The 18,690-nt window shown below is 41.8% G+C and overlaps 1 protein-coding gene across 7 annotated transcripts in view; it reads left to right on the top strand.

The window, feature by feature from the left end:
• GLS2 (glutaminase 2) overlaps positions 1–18,690 on the top strand; it is a 91,415-nt gene that overhangs the window by 39,290 nt on the left and 33,435 nt on the right. For 6 of the 7 annotated variants that reach the window (XM_056562394.1, XM_056562393.1, XM_056562392.1 and 3 more), the window contains 2 exons: positions 2,636–2,715; positions 7,392–7,555. In XM_056562394.1, the coding sequence (XP_056418369.1) occupies positions 2,636–2,715; positions 7,392–7,555 (244 nt within the window). Of the gene's footprint in view, positions 1–2,635; positions 2,716–7,391; positions 7,556–15,045; positions 15,141–18,690 lie in introns of those variants that run through there. The other variant, XM_056562398.1, reaches the window with a different exon arrangement.

The following is an 18,690-nucleotide window of genomic DNA, read 5'->3' as shown; positions in this document are numbered from 1 at the left end:
TAATCTTATCTGCTGATAACCCCTTTTCAGGAGCTGTTTCAGAAAGTATATCCCTCTGAGGAAAGGGATTTAGGGGTAATTATTTCAGAAGACTTAAAGGTAGACAGACAATGTAATAGGGCAGCAGGAAACGCTAGCAGAATGCTTGGATGTGTAGGGAGAGGTATAAGCAGTAGAAAGAGGGAAGTGCTCATGCCGCTGTACAGAACACTGGTGAGACCTCACTTGGTGTATTGTGCGCAGTACTGGAGGCCATATCTGCAGAAGGATATAGATACTCTAGAGCAGGCATAGGCAACCTTCGGCACTGCAGATGTTTTGGACTACATCTCCCATGATGCTTTTACAGCCAAAATGCTGACAAAGCATCATGGGAGATGTAGTTCAAAACATCTGCAGTGCTGAAGGTTGCCTATGCCTGCTCTAGAGAGAGTTCAGAGAAGAGCTACTAAACTAGTACATGGATTGCAGGATAAAACTTACCAGGAAAGCTTAAAGGACATGTCCGGTGCTCACTTTTCTTATCCGTCCCGGGCTGCAAAAAAAAAAAAGATAAGCTTTCTCTTGCCTGCCTAGGCTCCCCCGGTGCTCCGGTACAGGCGTTCGGTCCCCGGGCTGTATTCTTCTTACTTCCTCTTAGCCCGGCACGTCACACGGAGCTTCAGCCTATCACTGGCTGAGGCGGGACATCGCTGCGGCCGGTGATAGGTTGAAGCTCCATGTGACGTGCCGGGCTAACAGGAAGTAAGAAGAATACAGCCCGGGGACCGAACACCTGTACTGAAGCACCGGGGGAGCCTAGGCAGGTAAGAGAAAATTTGTTTTCTTTTATTTTTCGGCCCGGAACGGATAAAATAAGAAAAGTGAGCACCGGACATCTCTTTTAAAGGACCTTAACATGTACAGCTTGGAAGAAAGAAGAGACAGAGGGGATATGATAGAGACTTTTAAATACATAAAGGGAATCAACACGGTAAAGGAGGAGAGCATATTTAAAAGAAGAAAAACTACCACAAGAGGACATAGTTTTAAATTAGAGGAGCAAAGGTTTCTGCAGTGATATCAGGAAGTATTACTTTACTGAGAGAGTAGTGGATGCATGGAATAGCCTTTCTCCAGAAGTGGTCGCTGCAAATACAGTGAAGGAGTTTAAACATGCATGGGATAAGCATAAGGCTATCCTCCATATAAGATAGGTATAAGGCTATCCTTCATATAAGATAGGGCCAGGGACTATTGATAGGATTCAGATTATTGGGCAGACTAGATGGGCCAAATGGTTCTTATCTGCCGACACATTCTATGTTTGTGTGTGTGTATATATATATATCATTTTTACACGGTCTGTACTGTATATTTAGCCTTATTGGCTACCAGCTATGGGAAGGGTTCTTTAAGAAAGACGTGAGTCCTAGGATGCAAATACAGACCAATGCATATTAGGAAACAATGGAAAAAGTCCAAATAGCACATAAAGATCATATCATGGCACTCATTTGGGGAGATTGATCAAAACCTGAGGAAAACCAGAGGAAAAGTTGCCCAGTTGCCCATAGCAACCAATCAGATTGTTTTTTTCATTTTGTAGAGGCCTTGTTAAAAATGAAAGAAGCTATGTGATTGGTTGCTATGTGCAACTGGGCATTTTTTCCCTCTGCACAGGTTTTGATCTCCCCCATTATCTTTAGAATTTTCTCCATTAGTGAATAGTAGGCAAAGTATGTAGACAGAAACCCATGCACATAAGGAAACTGCTGGGCACATAGCGCCTGCACCTACACACATCTAGCACTGTCACCAGCATGTAGGTGAACCTGCGCAGGTGCCAGGGCTTAGCGGTGGTCACCTCATACAGAGTTGTTATGTGAAATGCCTAAGTAAAAATGGATAATGCATGTTGCACTTTATGTGACTAGCACTGTCTTTTCTAGCAGGAAAGAAATTAAGGTACAGTGTAAATTTATATTGTTAGATTCACATTACCATATTCCGTCTTTAAAATCCTAGGGATGTATGTAAACACTATGGGATGTAAACTAATACAAAAATGTATCAGTTCACATTGATTTATATCATTATTGTGAGGATCTGTTTGACCTCCATCCAGCTCTAGTCGGCTATAAAGCAAAGACTTCTGCTAAGCTCCAGCTGAGGAGGACACAGGAAGTGATAGTGGCTGCGGAAATGTAACTTCCTGTTATTAAAGTAGAGCGCAGTGCAGGACCATGAGACAAGCGTTTTATAGTACAGAAGCTTTTATAAAATCCTTGCTATACCAGAAATTACTGTATAGTTATAGTGAATAGAAAAATGTCCTACCTGTAAATAAGTAAAATCGGGCCCTATTATAAAAACAGTCTTTTGTGAGTACTGCAATTTAGAACAGTTCAATAGTGTTATCGGCCTCACTAGCTGAACGCTCTTTATAGAGAACATAGTTTTGCTTTTGCGTTGCAGCCACGGCTGAAATTGGATGTGTGGTCAGAATAATAAGTAATGGGGCTTATCTCTGAACAATGTGCTATATCACGTGCCGGTATCCTTCCATAACCAAAGCGGTTAGCTATTATTGAGGCTCCCTCCATGCATTTTGCAACACTCTTGTAATATTTTTATTTTTTCAACTTTTCTTCAGGTGGCAAACTATATTCCACAACTTGCAAAAGTGAGTCCTGACTACTGGGGTGTATCTCTTTGCACAGTGGATGGACAGAGGTGAGTTAACCCTTTATGTATTTATAAATTACATTTTCCATAAGACACTTTTATACAGCCTGCACTACACAGGACACATTTTTATTGGACACTAACTGAAGCAACAATGAATATCCTAAAGCTGTGTTCACATTTTTAATTTGTATGTATAATTTTTACACTCAAATACCAATACTAATAGACGATAGACCATGTCATAAAGAGAGAAATGCAGTTTACCAGCTCTATCAGCTATGCCGCATACCTGTCCGTTATGTTTGCACCTTGTCTCTGCACTAAATAAAACCTTCCCACAGTTTGTACCGGAATGGTGAGTGCATTTATCTTCTCTGTTTATGACATGATTTGTATGGACTTCAGTATTCCAAGATACGCACCTCCGTTGGAGTACACAATTCACTATCAGGTGTTTGCTAACTGCTACTGCGCCTGCCAGCGTGGTTCTACAGACAATACAGGTTGAAGTGCCGATAAGTCTTCCCCTACCAACGGAATTTCTGCCATATATGGCACCATGGAAAAATAGGCTGTGTAAACATCAGAGCTTTCCAAACTTTTTGTGTTGGTGACACCCTTTTAGACATTTTGACATGCAACTTCATTCACCCCTTCCTTGATTTCCCCCCCCCCCCCCCCCCCCCGCTCCTGTGCTACTTATAATAAGTTAGGCAAGTACACACTTTGGTATTGACATATCCTGTCAATAGATCCTTGCACTGAGTGTATGCTAAAAAAAATTGTCAAAATACATGTATGTTTTTTTTTTTTGTCCTGTATTGAAAGCGTAGTTTCCTATACTTTCCTATGCAGAGGTACACAGTAAAAAAAAAATAACAAATAAAATGATATACTTCACAGTGTAACAATAGGAGTCTGTATGTATCATACTGTGCAAAAAGAAAATGCAGCTCACCTCTTTGTTTTATTGTACTAGTTAAAGGGGTAGTCCAGTGGTCAAAAACTTATCCCCTATCCTAAGGATAGGGGATAAGTTTGAGATCGCGGGGGGTCCGACTGCTGGGGCCCCCTGCGATCTCTCTATACGGGGGCCAGGCTCTCCGGCCAGATAGCGGGTGTCGACCCCCGCACGAAGCGGCGGCCGACACGCCCCCTCAATACATCTCAATGGCAGAGCCGGAGATTGCCGAAGGCAGCGCTTCGGCTCTGCCATAGAGTTGTATTGAGGGGACGTGTCGGCTGCCGCTTCATGCGGAGGTCGACACGCCCCCCTTCTAGCGGGCTGTCGGGGCTCCGTACAAGAGATCGCAGGGGGCCCCAGCGGTCGGACCCCCCGCGATCTCAAACTTATCCCCTATCCTTAGGATAGGGGATAAGTTGTTCACCACTGGGTCACCACTGGACTACTCCTTTAATGGCAGTTACTTCTGGCTGCAGAATTCTCTGGCTTATAAAAAAAAACAGGAATTCACTGGCACTTCTTTGTCATTAACTGTGCTTTATTTTTTTACTTCTTGTAAAATATATATTGTCTATAGATTTATGTTCTATAAAAACTGCAATAACATTCCGAGGGAGGCTCAAAATGAACTGTGACCCGAGCCTAACAGATAGCACTGCTCTTATCTTATCATTCTAGGTTTAACAGTTTAGTTGTCATATCTGTGTGTGCACGCATAATATTTTCTACTTTTAGTGAGTCCACTGGATATGGTGCCATGCTATATTGTGATCTCCTGTAAGGCTAGTGGCTAGAAAATTATTTTGACGAAAAAAAATATATATCAGGTTTGTAGTAACCCGACATACTGGCAAATCCTGGCAAAATACAGTGGAGAGATAATTAAAAACCCTTAGACAGTGTTACCTAGACAGTCTGAGAATGTGCCAGATTTATCACAGTGGCACATCTTTAGATTACTCTATATTTTCCCATCTACTAGTTGGCTTACTTTTATACCAAAAATGTGGGGCAAAAAGCAGAAGTAGTTTGATGCACTTAACCACACCACTTTTCATCTTAACCACACATGATTTCCTGGAGATCACACCTCCTTGTCGAGGAACAAAAATGTCTAAAAAGTGTCTAAAACACACAAAAAATTGGGTGCAAGATAGCAAGGGCAATTTTACATTTTTTTTAGCATTAAAGGAGAACTCCGAAATATAAAAATTGTCCCCCATACTGCCGGCAGTAAAAAAATAAAGGTGTACATCCCCCAGGGCCTCCGGTAACCGACTCCGGTCTCCGCCGTGATCCTCTTCCTGGTTGCTGGTGGTCGGAGAATAATACTGCGCTCAGCCAATCACCAGCCGCAGCGAAGTCCGACTCGGCCGGCGATAGGCTGAGCAGCAGTGTGAGAACGCTTCAGGACACAAAATTCTTCACTACACCGGCACCTGCTGCCGGGGCCGAAAACGTCACACTGCCGCTCAGCCTATCGTCAGCCGAGTCGGGACTTCACTGCGGCTGGTGATTGGCTGAGCGCAGTAAGACTCTCCGACCACCGGCAACCAGGAAGAGGATCGTGGCGGAGACCGGAGGCCCCGGGGGAGCGGAGAAAGGTATGTACATCTTTGTTTTTTACTGCCGGCAGTATGGGGGACAATTTATATATTCCAAAGTTCTCCTTTAATTGTACCAGATTTTCAGTGCTGACAGTTTTGTTTATCTCCCCACTATATGGAGGTGTGTTTGGAGTCATTATCATGTTGGAATACTGCTCTGTGGCACAGTTTTCGAAGGGAGGGGATCATGCTCTGCTTCACTATGTCACAGTACATGTTGGCATTCATGGTTCCCTCACTGAACTGTAGCTCATCTGTGTCAGGAGCACTCATGCAGTTCCAGACCATGACACTCCCACCACCATGCTTGACTGTAGGCAAGACACACTTGTCTTTGTACTCCTTACCTGGTAGCCACCACACACGCAAACTAAATAGGTTTATCTTGGTTTCATCACAGCACAATGTTCCTTAGTCTGCTCGCCTTCTGCAAACAGTTTGTTGAGCTTTTTTTGTGCATCATCTATGAGGCGTCCTTCTGGGGCAACACCCAATTTGATGCAGTGTAGTGTATGGTGTGAGCACTGACAGGCAGACCTCCTAACACCCCTTCAACCTCTGGCAGCACTCGTACATCTATTTCCCAAAGACAACCTCTGGATATGACACGGAGCAGGTTCACTTGACTTCTTTGGTCAACCATGGCGAGGCCTGTACTGAATGGAACCTGTCCTTTGAAACCGCTGTATGGTCTTGCCCACCTTGCTGCAGCTCAGTTTCTGGGTCTTAGCAATCTTCTTAAAGCCTAGGCCATCCTTGTGTAGAGACACAATTCTTTTTTTCAGATCCTCACAGAGTTCTTTCCTAGAAGTTGCCATGTTAAACTTTCAGTGACCAATATTAGAGAGTGTGGAGTGATAACACCAAATTTGAGATACCTGTTCCCCATTCACACCTGAGACCCTGTATCACTAATGAGTCACATGACATCAGGGAGGGAAAACGTCTAATTGGACCTAATTTGGACATATCCAATTAGGGATGTACTTACCTTTGTTGCCAAGGTTTAGACATTAATGGCTGGGTGTTTTATGTTACTTTAATGAGACAGCAACATTAAACACTGTTATACAGGCTGTTGTCATGTGAAAAGATATAATAAAATATTACAAAAATGTGAAGGGTGTACTCACTTATGTGAGATACTGTGTACAGTGGTCCCCCAACATACGATTGTTTCAACATAAAATAGCATCTCAGAGGCCATTGTATGTTAAAGCAGTTTAATATGCCCCATGTGCCCCATTTAATAATACTTACATGTCCCCACCGCTCCGGACTGTCAGTTTGCCGCTCCTCTGCTGCCTTGCGCTGTCGCTCTCCATCGCTGTCATCACGTCAATCCAATAGGGGCGGTGTGAGCGGCAAAGTGATGACGGTAACGGAGAGCGATGGCACAGGGCAGCGGTGTCGTAGTAATATGGCAATAGAGGATCGGCGAACTGACGGGCCGCAGCGGCTGGGACATGTGAGTATGATTGAGCATCCATTGTACGAATCCCTCAACATACGATGGTTTCAACAAACGATGGTCCACCTGGAACCAATTACCATTGTATGTTGAGGGAGCACTATCTATCCACACATAACTGTTTTATGAGACCCATGAAGAATTTGTTATACCGTAATCTATTCATTATGGCACATTAGGTAATGGGTCTCCAAGGTATTAGTTCTTTTCAATTGCAAGTTGCTGTATTCTATCCAATAAATATATAAATACCTAACTCAAGGGTGATCAGAGTTATACTACTATAATTACCCTTCAATAGGGCCTAAACTATTGTTACTACCACTGTTATTTCACAGTCATGAAAATATCAATTTTTACATTATTTTCTTAAAAGGGGTACTTCACTACTTTAAAAGTTATCCCCTGTGCATGAAGCAGCATGTTAGCGCGCGCTCTATGCGCTGTCTATGGGATGGCTGGAGATACACGAACACTATAGCCTGAAATCCCTGCTCCCATAGACAGGTTATGGAGTGCGTGCCGATACGCTGCTTCATGCACAGGTAGAGACAAGGCCCCGTATCCTACAGATGGGGATACATTTTAAATTAGTGGAGTACCCCTTTAACAGAGTATATAAAAGATAAAGGATATTTCAATGTAGATATTCAATTTTAATTGTGTGCTCTGCTTTAAGATACTCAGTAGGAGACACTGAAGTCCCAATATGCCTGCAGTCATGTGTGAAGCCACTAAAGTATGCCATCGCTTTGAATGACCTGGGATCAGACTATGTCCATCAGTATGTGGGTAAAGAGCCAAGCGGCCTTCGCTTTAACAAGCTGTCACTTAACCCACAAGGTAAGAGCTCTGCTTTGCATGGATCTCCGGATCATTCCAGACATTATGAATTTAGAAATATCAAACACAGCCAAATAACAAGCCCTAACTATTCGATATTATCCAGAATAGTCAGTAAGTATAAGTAATATGGTTTATATAGGGAATCCAGTGCACATATTTTTGTGGAGTCAACTATATAAACTTAGAGGAAAAGCACAATGTTATCCAGAGATATTTGAGTGTGCAAAGCTTCTGGAAAGTGACTTGTCTGATGAAACCAAACATAGTAGAAGAGAGCAGCATAAAAGTCTTTATTTCTCACTGGAAACTTTTTCAGGGAAGATTTGAAGCTGCTCTCTTCTTCCATTTTATAAAAACGAATCTTTGAATTTGATCACCCCTGAAGAAGCTGTGGCACACAGTGATCTGTGTAGGGACTCGCCTTGCCCTCTGGTTTCATGGACACAGCATGTGGTAACCTTTGGATTTCAATTTTGAACTTCTGATGCAGAATTGGATTTTGCAACAAAATTCAACATGTTCAACAGTATTTGTACAGTCGTCCCTCAAGTTACAATATTAATTGGTTCCTGGACGACCATTGTATGTTGAAACCATTGTGTGTTGAGGCCAGAACTCTATGGAAACCTGGTAATTGGTTCTACAGGCACCAAAATGTCATCAAAAAAAGGAAAAAGTGAGGAATAAATAAAAATAAGTAGATAACTAATATAGATAAAGCAAGTCCTTACATATAAAAGTAATAAAGATTTGCTGGGAGATGTAATCACTGTCTATGTCAGTGTTTCCCAAGCAGGGAGCCTCCAGCTGTTGCAAAACTACAACTCCCAGCATGCCCGGACAGCCAAAGGCTGTCCGAGCATGCTGGGAGCTGTAGTTTTGCAACAGCTGGGGGCACCCTGCTTGGGAAATACTGGTCTATGTAGAGGACAGGAGCTTCTTCAGGGTCCTGTACAGTACACACAATGGCCTAAAAAAGTAACATGGAGTCGCCCTCACCTGGTGTCCAAAGGAGCAGCTAACCCTGGTACAGGTAAAGTGTACAGAACATGTTGTACCTCCGTGTACTGTAGGGGGCGCAACCAGACATCAGTCAGTGCATACACTTCAGTAATACAAGGGTTTTACCTGTGAATGCCCATTCTGATTGGTCAGTTCTTCCAGCCATTGACAGGTATCACTGATCTGGACTGTCGTATATTGTATGTTGAGTCTGGTTTCACCTTACAATGGTCCAGAAAAGACCATTGTATGTTGAAACTATTGTATGTTGAGGCCACTGTAAGTTGAGGGATCACTGTACCTGTACAGAGCTGTTATACAGACTTGTCCATGATTCCATCTATGCTTAAAGTAGTTTAAGTGTTAAAATGTACTGTATTGAAGTACAGCATCTTACAACCAGTGATTTATCTGACATGTGAACTTGGACAAATTGTATTTTAGGAGAAATATTAGGCATCTGTAATTATAGGGTAATTATAAGCAAAGTGGGTGTATTCACCAATGTCTATACAGTACATATTTGTGTGTTAGGTGCCGACAAGATTATCTTCAATTTAAGCCCTTTCCATTAAGATAATAGGCATTAACCATTTATACAGAGTGAATGTTCTGCTTTGCACCTTGGCATACAGGCTTTTCACTAACTATACATACATATTGAATGAATTCAAAGGTGTTTCCTTTTCTTTTTACAACAGGGAGTCTGTCTGCAGATTTCTGCTGCCCAAACCATGAGCAGCATCAAAGCCCAACCGGCTCCTCCATCAGTGACAAGTACTGTATGTTTTACTATGAAGCGTGGCACCAGGAAAGTGTCAATATGGTGGTCTCCTTGGCTTCCCCCCTCCTGGCTCAGCTATGTATATAGAGAGACCTATTAATCAAGCTAAGCCGGGCAAATGGGAAGCCGGGAGACTGTATTCTGGACACATCCCTTGTGCCACAGCTTGGTTGAAAACTTTTTGGTACTTAGTCTAAAAGTTTTTCTCTAAACACCACAGGGTTTTAGAGCACAACTTACTTTTCAGTAATGATGGAGCCAGTCGTGATATGATGCTTCCCGTGGTTTGAGTAACATAAATCTGCTGGCAGATATGTATATGGCAAGGCTTTAGCTGGAGGAATACGTGATCTGTGTCCTATGATAATTTGCTTCATGTGAAGGAGATCATCCAGGATTTCAATATATAAAACATTCTCTGGGTGCTAAAGTGTTGGATTAGTCTCTATCTGATGCATGTACAAACACAGTGTGTCTTGCTATTAAATGTGTTTGTTATCACTCTTCATATATATATATAACTTATCTCAATATAAAATATGTTTTTTAAAAAAATCACACAAGGTTTTATACATATTGCAGGGCCTGAATTTTTTTTAATTTTGTCCTGATCCACATTTCAGATCCAGCACTAGATATAACACTAAATACATATTATATACACACATATGAAGCCAGAGGCATAACTAGAAAAGGCTGGGCCCCATGGCAAACATTTAAATTGCCCTCCCCCAACCCCTGAAGGACACACGATGTAGCATGCCAGCTGCGGGGCTTTGATGCGAGCTCAGGAGCTAAGCTTGTTTGAAAGCTGGTGAATAATGGCTGCTATCAACCACTAATGGACATTGGGGATCCTGCCAATGTCTGGCATTAACACTTAAGGTGCCATGATCAAAGTCGATCACAGGATCTAAAAGTGCTTAAATACATTTAAGGTTGGTTTGGGGGTGGGGGGGGGTGATCAGCTGAGATGACGTCAAAATTGCCGATTTTTGGTCACTTTATATATCACAAAAAATGCATAAAAACTGATGTAAAAGTCCAAAATAAACCTCATAAAAAGAGTCCACACTGTTACTGAATAAAACAACAATACACAGACCAACAAACCCAATGGATCCAGTTAATCTCAAAAGTTTGAAAGGTTAGGGTACATCAGAAAACTCACCTACACAGCTTTTCTAGACTAAAGAACAGATAAAGTTTTCATTTTTATTCTCTAGTTCTCACACAGCCAGACTGTGCTAGATCACTTTTCTTTCTATTAAAACCCTGCGATGGAGTATGAGAGTGATCCTCCACTTGTAAATCCTGGACCCAAATTCTAGTTAATTAAACTATTCAGTATCCTATAGTTACTGATTTATACTATTCTCAGGATCTACATTAACAACTTCTTAGTGACAAATAAAAATATTCAGTTACTTTCTAAACCAAAGCCGGGTCTGTGTTCTGCATGAAAATTCTAATCTATTTTAATTCTAGACAAGTTTTCCACAATACAATAGTTCTCTTCACAAGGGATAAGCCTTCTTCTCATATACATTCCCCACTAACCTCTATGTTTCAGGCGTGTTGGCCTGTCTGATAGGGCCCTATAGCAGACTATACCTGACTGACCAAATCCATGGGCTGACAATATTTTAACAATTGGTAGAGAAATTACAATTCATAGACACAAACCCAAGTACAATAAACATTACACAGAGTGGCTGAAAAAGAAGGGGAGAGGACTCTGCCCACAATCTGGCAAACTGGTCATGACTGCCCAGTCTTCCTGAATCGGCCTGCATCTAAAGAAGGATTTTTTTTCTTTTTGCTCGAAAACACTTTATGCAGCTGTAAATGAATTTATTGATTTTAATCAATAAATCTTGAAAACCATGTCCAGTTCTCGAAGTGTTTGCTTTTGTCCAGTTTTTTTCTCTGCTCCTTCTAAACCCTACCGGACAGGGGCATGACACCTCCAGCACGTACAGGCTCTACGGTTACGGGAGGGTCTACAAGTTGTTGGCATGGTTTGGTTTGCTGTAAAAAATCTGCCATGGCTCAAACCCGCAGCAGAAAACTTTTTACACACCCATGTGAACGTACTCTAAAAGACAATAAACAAACTGATGTAGGTTTGAATACTGCAATGAAACATAGGCATGATAAGCTAATATGCAGATCAATTGTATTTATTCCATTACATAGTGTGCAGAAAAGTGCAATGTGCACATATATTCCAGCTTTGAGCTTGCTGTCCTTCTTAGTATCCTGCAGAGTCAGATCATAGTATGCCTTTTCAGGTTCCCCAGTTAAGTAAGATGCCATCATTTCTGCCCATTGCTCTAGAGGCCATTCCTCTCTTTCTCTATCCCTTTAGACAAAGCTTCAGCATCACCCTCAGGTGTCATTATGTGTCACAGTACTCCGGTCAGTGGCACTGAATCATTGATTCGGGAGGGTTTTAAAATCTTTAGCTCTGACCTTTTCTGTTATGGCAGCCATCTGTTTTATAAGATGTTGGTTTGTCTCTTGCTGGGCCTGCGTTGTCTCCATATGGGCATAATTTTGCTGTTGGGCACTAGTTTTCAGCTGTTGCAGATTTTTCATGCATTAAATGTTTAATCCGCTCCTCCATGCTAGGAGACCCTGCCGCTGCCTTCAGCCAGGACGTTCATATACAGCTTCTGATCACCTCTGACTCTTCTTGTTGTGACTTGTAGGAACAAATTGCCCACATTCTCTACCAAATGTTGGAGATGAACTCAATAACAGTATGTGCAGCAAGCTACAAGAGAAATGTGTTCTTTTCTTTAAACAAAGGGTTCATTTTTTTCTTTTGTTTTTAAGAAGAAAAGTTAAAGCCACTTTAATTAACACTATAACACCAAGCAACAAAAAAAGTTCCTTACTTAAAGGGGTACTCCTCTGGAAAACATATTTTTTTAATCAACTGGTGCCAGAAAGTTAAACAGATTTGGAAATTACTTCTATTTAAAAATCCTAATCCTTCCAGTACTTATCAGCTGTCCAGAGTAGGAACTGTCCAGATTAGGTGCAAATCCCCATAGAAAACCTATCCTGCTCCGGACAGTTCCTGATATGGACAGAGGTGTCAGTAGAGAGCACTGTGGTCAGACAGTTAGTAAATTCAAAAAGAAGAGAAATTCCTGTGGAGCATACAGCAGCTGATAAGTACTGGAAGGGATAAGATTTTTAAATAGAAGTCATTTACAAATCTGTTTAACTTTCTCACACCAGTTGATAAAAAAATAAATAAAATAAAAAAAGGTTTTCCAGGGAAGTACCCCTTTAAGGAAAAATGTTGAAAATAAACCAGGTTAATTTTACCAGTATGGAGGGTTTTTGATAACAGCAAAAGACTCTCTTATATTTATATCTATTAATTACCTATATAAATACTCTGTGTGGTCATATCAAATTTCTTATGCAAAATGCCTTGGCATTGCCTTGACTTTGCACAAACTCGGACATTCTACTGAGGTTTTGTGGTAAAATATATGGACTTTACTGCACCAGGTGCACATACACACCCCATGACTTCATAGTCCACATCACAATTCTGCAATATGCATACAATGGCAACCTGTCAAAATAGAATTTCAATATATATTTGCACGTACTGTCCCCATTGACTTTAATAGCCTGAACAAATTCAGCTAGTGATAATGTTCAGGTCATTTCCCGAACATACACATATATTTTCCAGGACTCAAAAGTGTAGTGTTAAGTCCCAGAAAATACAAATAAGCATTCAGAAAATGACCCGAACATACTCACTAGTTCACAATGTTACAGCCATAGAAGTAAATGGGACTTGTGCCAGTACACCTGTCGTATTTGTAATCATGATTTGTCAAATATAAGACAAAATAGAAGGCCTTAAAAACAAATGTCACTACAATAACTTAAATTGGCACTGTCAGATTCAAAAACATTTTATAGGTTGTACATCTTGGCAAAACATTAAAGAGGTAAAACTATATTTTTTTCATATCAACTGGCTCCAGAAAGTTAAACAGATTTGTAAATGACTTCTACTAAAAATCTTAATCCTTTCAGTATATATCAGCTGCTGTATGCTCCAGAGGAAGTTGAGTTGTTCTTTTCTGTCTGACCACTCTCTGCTAACACCTCTGTCCGTGTCATGAACTGTCCATAGTAGAAACAAATCCCCATAGCAAACCTATCCTGCTGCAGAAAGTTCCTGACATGGACAGAGGCTTCAGCAGAGAGCACTGTGGTCAGACAGAAAAGAACAACTCAACTTCCTCTGGAGCATACAGCAGCTGATAAGTACTGGAAGGCTTAAGATTTTTTTAACAGAAGTAATTTAAAAACCTGTTTAACTTTCTGCCACCAGTTGATATGAAAAAATATATATAGTCCCCCCCCCCAGGAGAGAGCACAGAGGAGTACTAGCAGACAGGAGAGAGCATAGAGGAGTGCTATCAGACAGGAGAGAGCACAGAGGAGTCCTATCAGACAGGAGAGAGCACAGAGGAGTCCTATCAGACAGGAGAGAGCATAGAGGAGTGCTATCAGACAGGAGAGAGCACAGAGGAGTACTATCAGACAGGAGAGAGGACAGAGGAGTCCTATCAGACAGGAGAGAGCACAGAGGAGTCCTATCAGACAGGAGAGAGCACAGAGGAGTGCTATCAGACAGGAGAGAGCACAGAGGAGTACTATCAGACAGGAGAGAGGACAGAGGAGTCCTATCAGACAGGAGAGAGCACAGAGGAGTCCTATCAGACAGGAGAGAGCACAGAGGAGTGCTATCAGACAGGAGAGAGCACAGAGGAGTGCTATCAGACAGGAGAGAGCACAGAGGAGTACTAGCCCATCCTCACTTACTGGTTTTTGTCCATGCCTGTGCTTCAGCTTGGACAAATCCATGATTTTATAAGCCATGATTTCTATAAAAAGGAAATAACATTTTCTTATGAAGTACTGTATATTAGAAAGGTTAATGTTTTGCTAAGATGTACAACATAAAACATTTTTGAATCTGACAGTGTCCATTTAAGATTTGTGGGTATAACAGAGTCAATCAGGGAAGAAGCACGCACCCACTTCCTTACAGTATCATTACTGTTGAATCTTCAGATACAACTAGAGCTGTCTGCCCTGGCCATTGAAAAGGCCCATAAATTGGGTTCTGACCAACCTAGACAGAGGCCAGTTATGGCTCATGTCCAATTCCAAACAGGAATAGATTCTAACAGCATATTAAAAAAAGAAGGAACAGAGACCATGATCCTCATTTTCCAAAATCTTCCAGTATCAGATTCCTTAAAGAGGAAAGAATGATTCTCAGTTTGCAGATACTGGCATTACATCATCACAGATTCCCTATTCTGTATCCAGTCCACCTTGGTCACCATTGATATCACATAGTATTATCTGACAGCCTGACTCTTGCAATAATCATTTTAGCTTCATGAATGAGGGAATTAACCAGTTTCTCTCATCTTTGGGACAACAACAATTTGGTTTCTTCTTTTGAATAGTAGTAACTGTTGCTTGAGGGGTTCAGAGGAAATTCCTCCTTGATTGTTTAAAATGTGTTATTCTTAGATGATGGGTTTTTAGGAACTGAAATGCTTTTCTTACCTATTGTTGTTGTGTGAAATTTTACCACACTAACGTGGCTGACACTTATATGTGGTTCTAACTGTCGTTTCAGTTCCCCATTTCCCCTTATCCCTTCCCCAGGCCTTTGGGTCCTATCCATATGCATGTCTTCAAGTTTGGAGATGCCTCTCTGCTCGCTGGGATGAGGTTGGTCCTCCAACTAATGCAGTCTTTGACCATATGTGGATCCTTGTTTATGTAGACAGATGAGTGTCTCGCAGTATGACACAAATGCTCCCACTACTTCAACCACTTCAAAACAGTTGTTATGGAACATGGCAGAGCTAAATGTATTACTTCAGTTAAACAAAAAGATTCTAACATACCTAAAACATGTTTCGCCCCATATTAATTGCTCCATGAAACAAATCTGAAAACAAGAACTTAAAGCACCATGGTTGGAACATTGTCATCAACCCCATATAATGGAATACAAAGGGTGTTGATATTGTTATTCATAAAGCTTGCCATGTCCCATCCTCCACACTTGAAGGTTGATATTTATTACTGTGTATAAATGTGGCAGAAACTGAGATATCTAAACTTCATGTACTGTATATGTACCCAACACCCCGAACACATAATTCTTGTACTCACAGAAATCCTCTAACCTCATAGTGTCAGGAGATCTATTGATCTCACTTTAGACAAGTCAGGCGTCAACTATCACTCTCCTTATGATTCTTAACAGCTTTATTCAACTCATTATTTGTGACCCCTGGCATCTTCTTCACCCTACAACCCATTCAGATTCTTTTTACTCGGCCATAGACTTGATCATATGTTGATTAGCACGTTCTTGTTTTCCTCTATTACAGACATTGGCCCAGATTTATCAATCTGCCTTAAACCAAAAATGTCTGGTTTTGGCCATAACAACCAATCACAGCTCAGCTTTTTATATCTTAACAAGCTCTGGTCATATGAGGTCTTATAAAAGAATTATATATCTATATATAGATATATATATATCTCTATATATGTTATAGATATGATTTACCTCCCCAATCCCCTGCAGCTGCCATTTGAATCCTTGCAGTCCCCAGTCATCACCGGCTTGCTTGTTCCTATGACAATGGTGTCATCCCCACAGGAATTGCCCTGCCCACCCACTTACTGGTAAAGGTGATACACCCCTTAGAGGCAGTATTCAGGAGCTTATTGATCACCAACTCCCTTCCCACTTTATTTTTAATTATAGTTCATTGTGTTAGACTGATATAATTTGTGTAGTGCCCCCAAAGGATGCAGACCCTTTGTTTAAACCTTACCTGATTGACTTAAGACCAAACTAGAGAGAGGGTATCCTCTAGGTTTTCAACCCTTAGCCTGTTCCAGGATGCAGAAGCTGGAACTCTGCTGTTACAGGATACAAGGTAGCTGCCCCAAGAGTGGTCATGTTATAGGGAACAGCTGGACAGGTAACCAGAAAGCCCCAATGCCAGGTACCGAGGTTAAAGGCAAAAGTGAGGCGGCTGCAAGAGTTCAGCAGCCTAATGGTAATAACAGGAGACACAGCACAATCCAGTGTGGGTAAACAGTCAGTAGCAAAAGGAAACTGCAATAGGTGGTATTGCTCAGCAGCAGGAGATTCAGCCTAGCAAGGGTTAAGCAGCTTCAAGGCATAGATGTAGCAGAGCTAAAGATGTTCTAATAGCAACAGAATTAATCACTGGCTAGATGCTGGCTCGAGTTTAGTGTTCACAATTCAGGCTATGCACAGGAGAGTCAGCAAGTTACACAAGGGTCAGGCAGAGGCTACATCAGGTAAACAGGAACAGGTCAGATACAGCATAGCAGACCAGGAGCACTCACCTTCTCTATGGCAATTAAAATTACAATATTGCTCAGACATGGGTAAGCGAGCAGAGCAGCCTTAAATAGGTAATGCTAGCAAGAGATTGGTGGAAGACCCATTACAGAAGCACAAACTGGCCCTTTCAGTTGGATCCAGTGCATGCGCAAATCCCCTGAGGACAGACCAGGAACTGCAGTCATGGGTAAAGCTGCAGGAGAGCCGCCAGAGAAGGAAGCCCGGAGCTGACAGCGCGGGGGGGGGGGGGGGGTCAAGCAGAGAATACGGCAGGGTGGCAGTAAGTGCCTAGACATGCTGCACGTCGGCAGGTGGCAACAATTGGCATTACATTTTGTCTCCGATTGTGGAATTTGATGGGAATTTTTTTTTCTGTTTTCTGATGCCTCGGTTCCCCCACTACCTAGAATCATTTGTGAGATTTGGAGGAACCCTTGATCCTTGTACTTGATCCTACTACTTGGCTCCACTGTTACTCTTTTTATCATCTGGGACATGGAGCCTTGGTAACTGAGATTCGGCAGGTGTACTGCCAAAAAGTCACTACCTGGACACATAATAAAGGGAAAATTATCACTTCATGACATAACATGGAAATCTCCCCCTGTTGACCAATGTTTTAGGAAGTAACAACTGGAATCCTCCTAGGAGCTGCTTGTAACATTCTAGATTTCCCTATACAAACTTAGAATGAAATAAATGATGATGAGTAGACCACTCAAAATGTGACATAAATGTAGAAAAACAGACAAGGCCACATTTCAGGGTCTTGTACAAAGATCATTTGCTATTCATTATAATTATAAAACTAACAGGTTGTTAGTGTGAGTTTTGATTAAAATGTGCAAGCTTACTTGCCATGTCACGCCCACGCGGGCAGAGTAGGTTCCTAACATCCCTAACTTAAAATGGCGTAGTGTTGGGCGGTGACCACGGCCACAACACCAGTGTGCATACGGGGAACAGATCAGTAGCCAAGCAGCCCCCAGTACTGCTAGACCTAGCCCTATCTCTGGGCCGTGCAACCCCACAGACACGGCACCACAGTGTGAACAGATGGCAACGCTTACTCACCATGTGGTTTCAGTTTGAGGACTAGAAGACTGCTAGGAAACAAATCCTTTTGCAGTCTCATGAATATTTGATTGGTGGGATTTTGATACCTGGCAGCCACTCCCCTTGTACAGAGAACACAGCCAAAAGCAGACAGCTACATACACTTTATAGTGGCTGTGCTAGGTTACTGCAGCTCACCTCCCATTGAAGTCAACAGATACTGAGCGGCAGTAATTCAGCATGGCCACTATACAGTGTAATAAACTGTCTGCTATCGGCTTTATTCACTGTGTATGTGAGCACCATGGCTATGGGAAACATCTGACTGGGTGGGGTGTCTAGTGTCCAATCCTCACCTATCAAATATTGATGGTCTATTCTAATAATAGGCCATCAATGGAAATGTCCTGGAAAGCCTCTTTAACACATACTGCATGCATTGTGTAACATCAATTCAACATTGTTTTAGCTCAAACTAGTTACAGTGAGCTAAGAGTAGTTGCTGGAAAAATCTTAACTTCGCCCGACCAAAACTGTCTCCGTATGTGTGAGTGAGAAGGTTAGGTATTTGTAGTATAAGCTACAACCTGGTAATCCAGTTCCTAACATTGGAACGTGACCTAACAAGAAAACATCAATAGATCTGTGTAGCTACAGTTGCTTTCCCTGGTGTCTGCAGGCTAAAACAAGCATAAAATGTTATGTCCCCATAATACAATCCTTCACTAATACCAATCCTAATGCCCATACAGTGGAATTTTTTTTCTTCAAGTTTCTTGCTGACCATTAACCCTATGGTGCCATCTGCCCTACATGTACGGTTAAAGT

The sequence above is a fragment of the Hyla sarda genome, chromosome 2 (genome assembly GCF_029499605.1).
Source record: "Hyla sarda isolate aHylSar1 chromosome 2, aHylSar1.hap1, whole genome shotgun sequence".
Lineage (NCBI taxonomy): Eukaryota > Metazoa > Chordata > Amphibia > Anura > Hylidae > Hyla > Hyla sarda.
The sequence above is the reverse complement of the archived record's forward strand: the minus strand, read 5'-3'. Positions and strand labels throughout refer to the sequence as shown.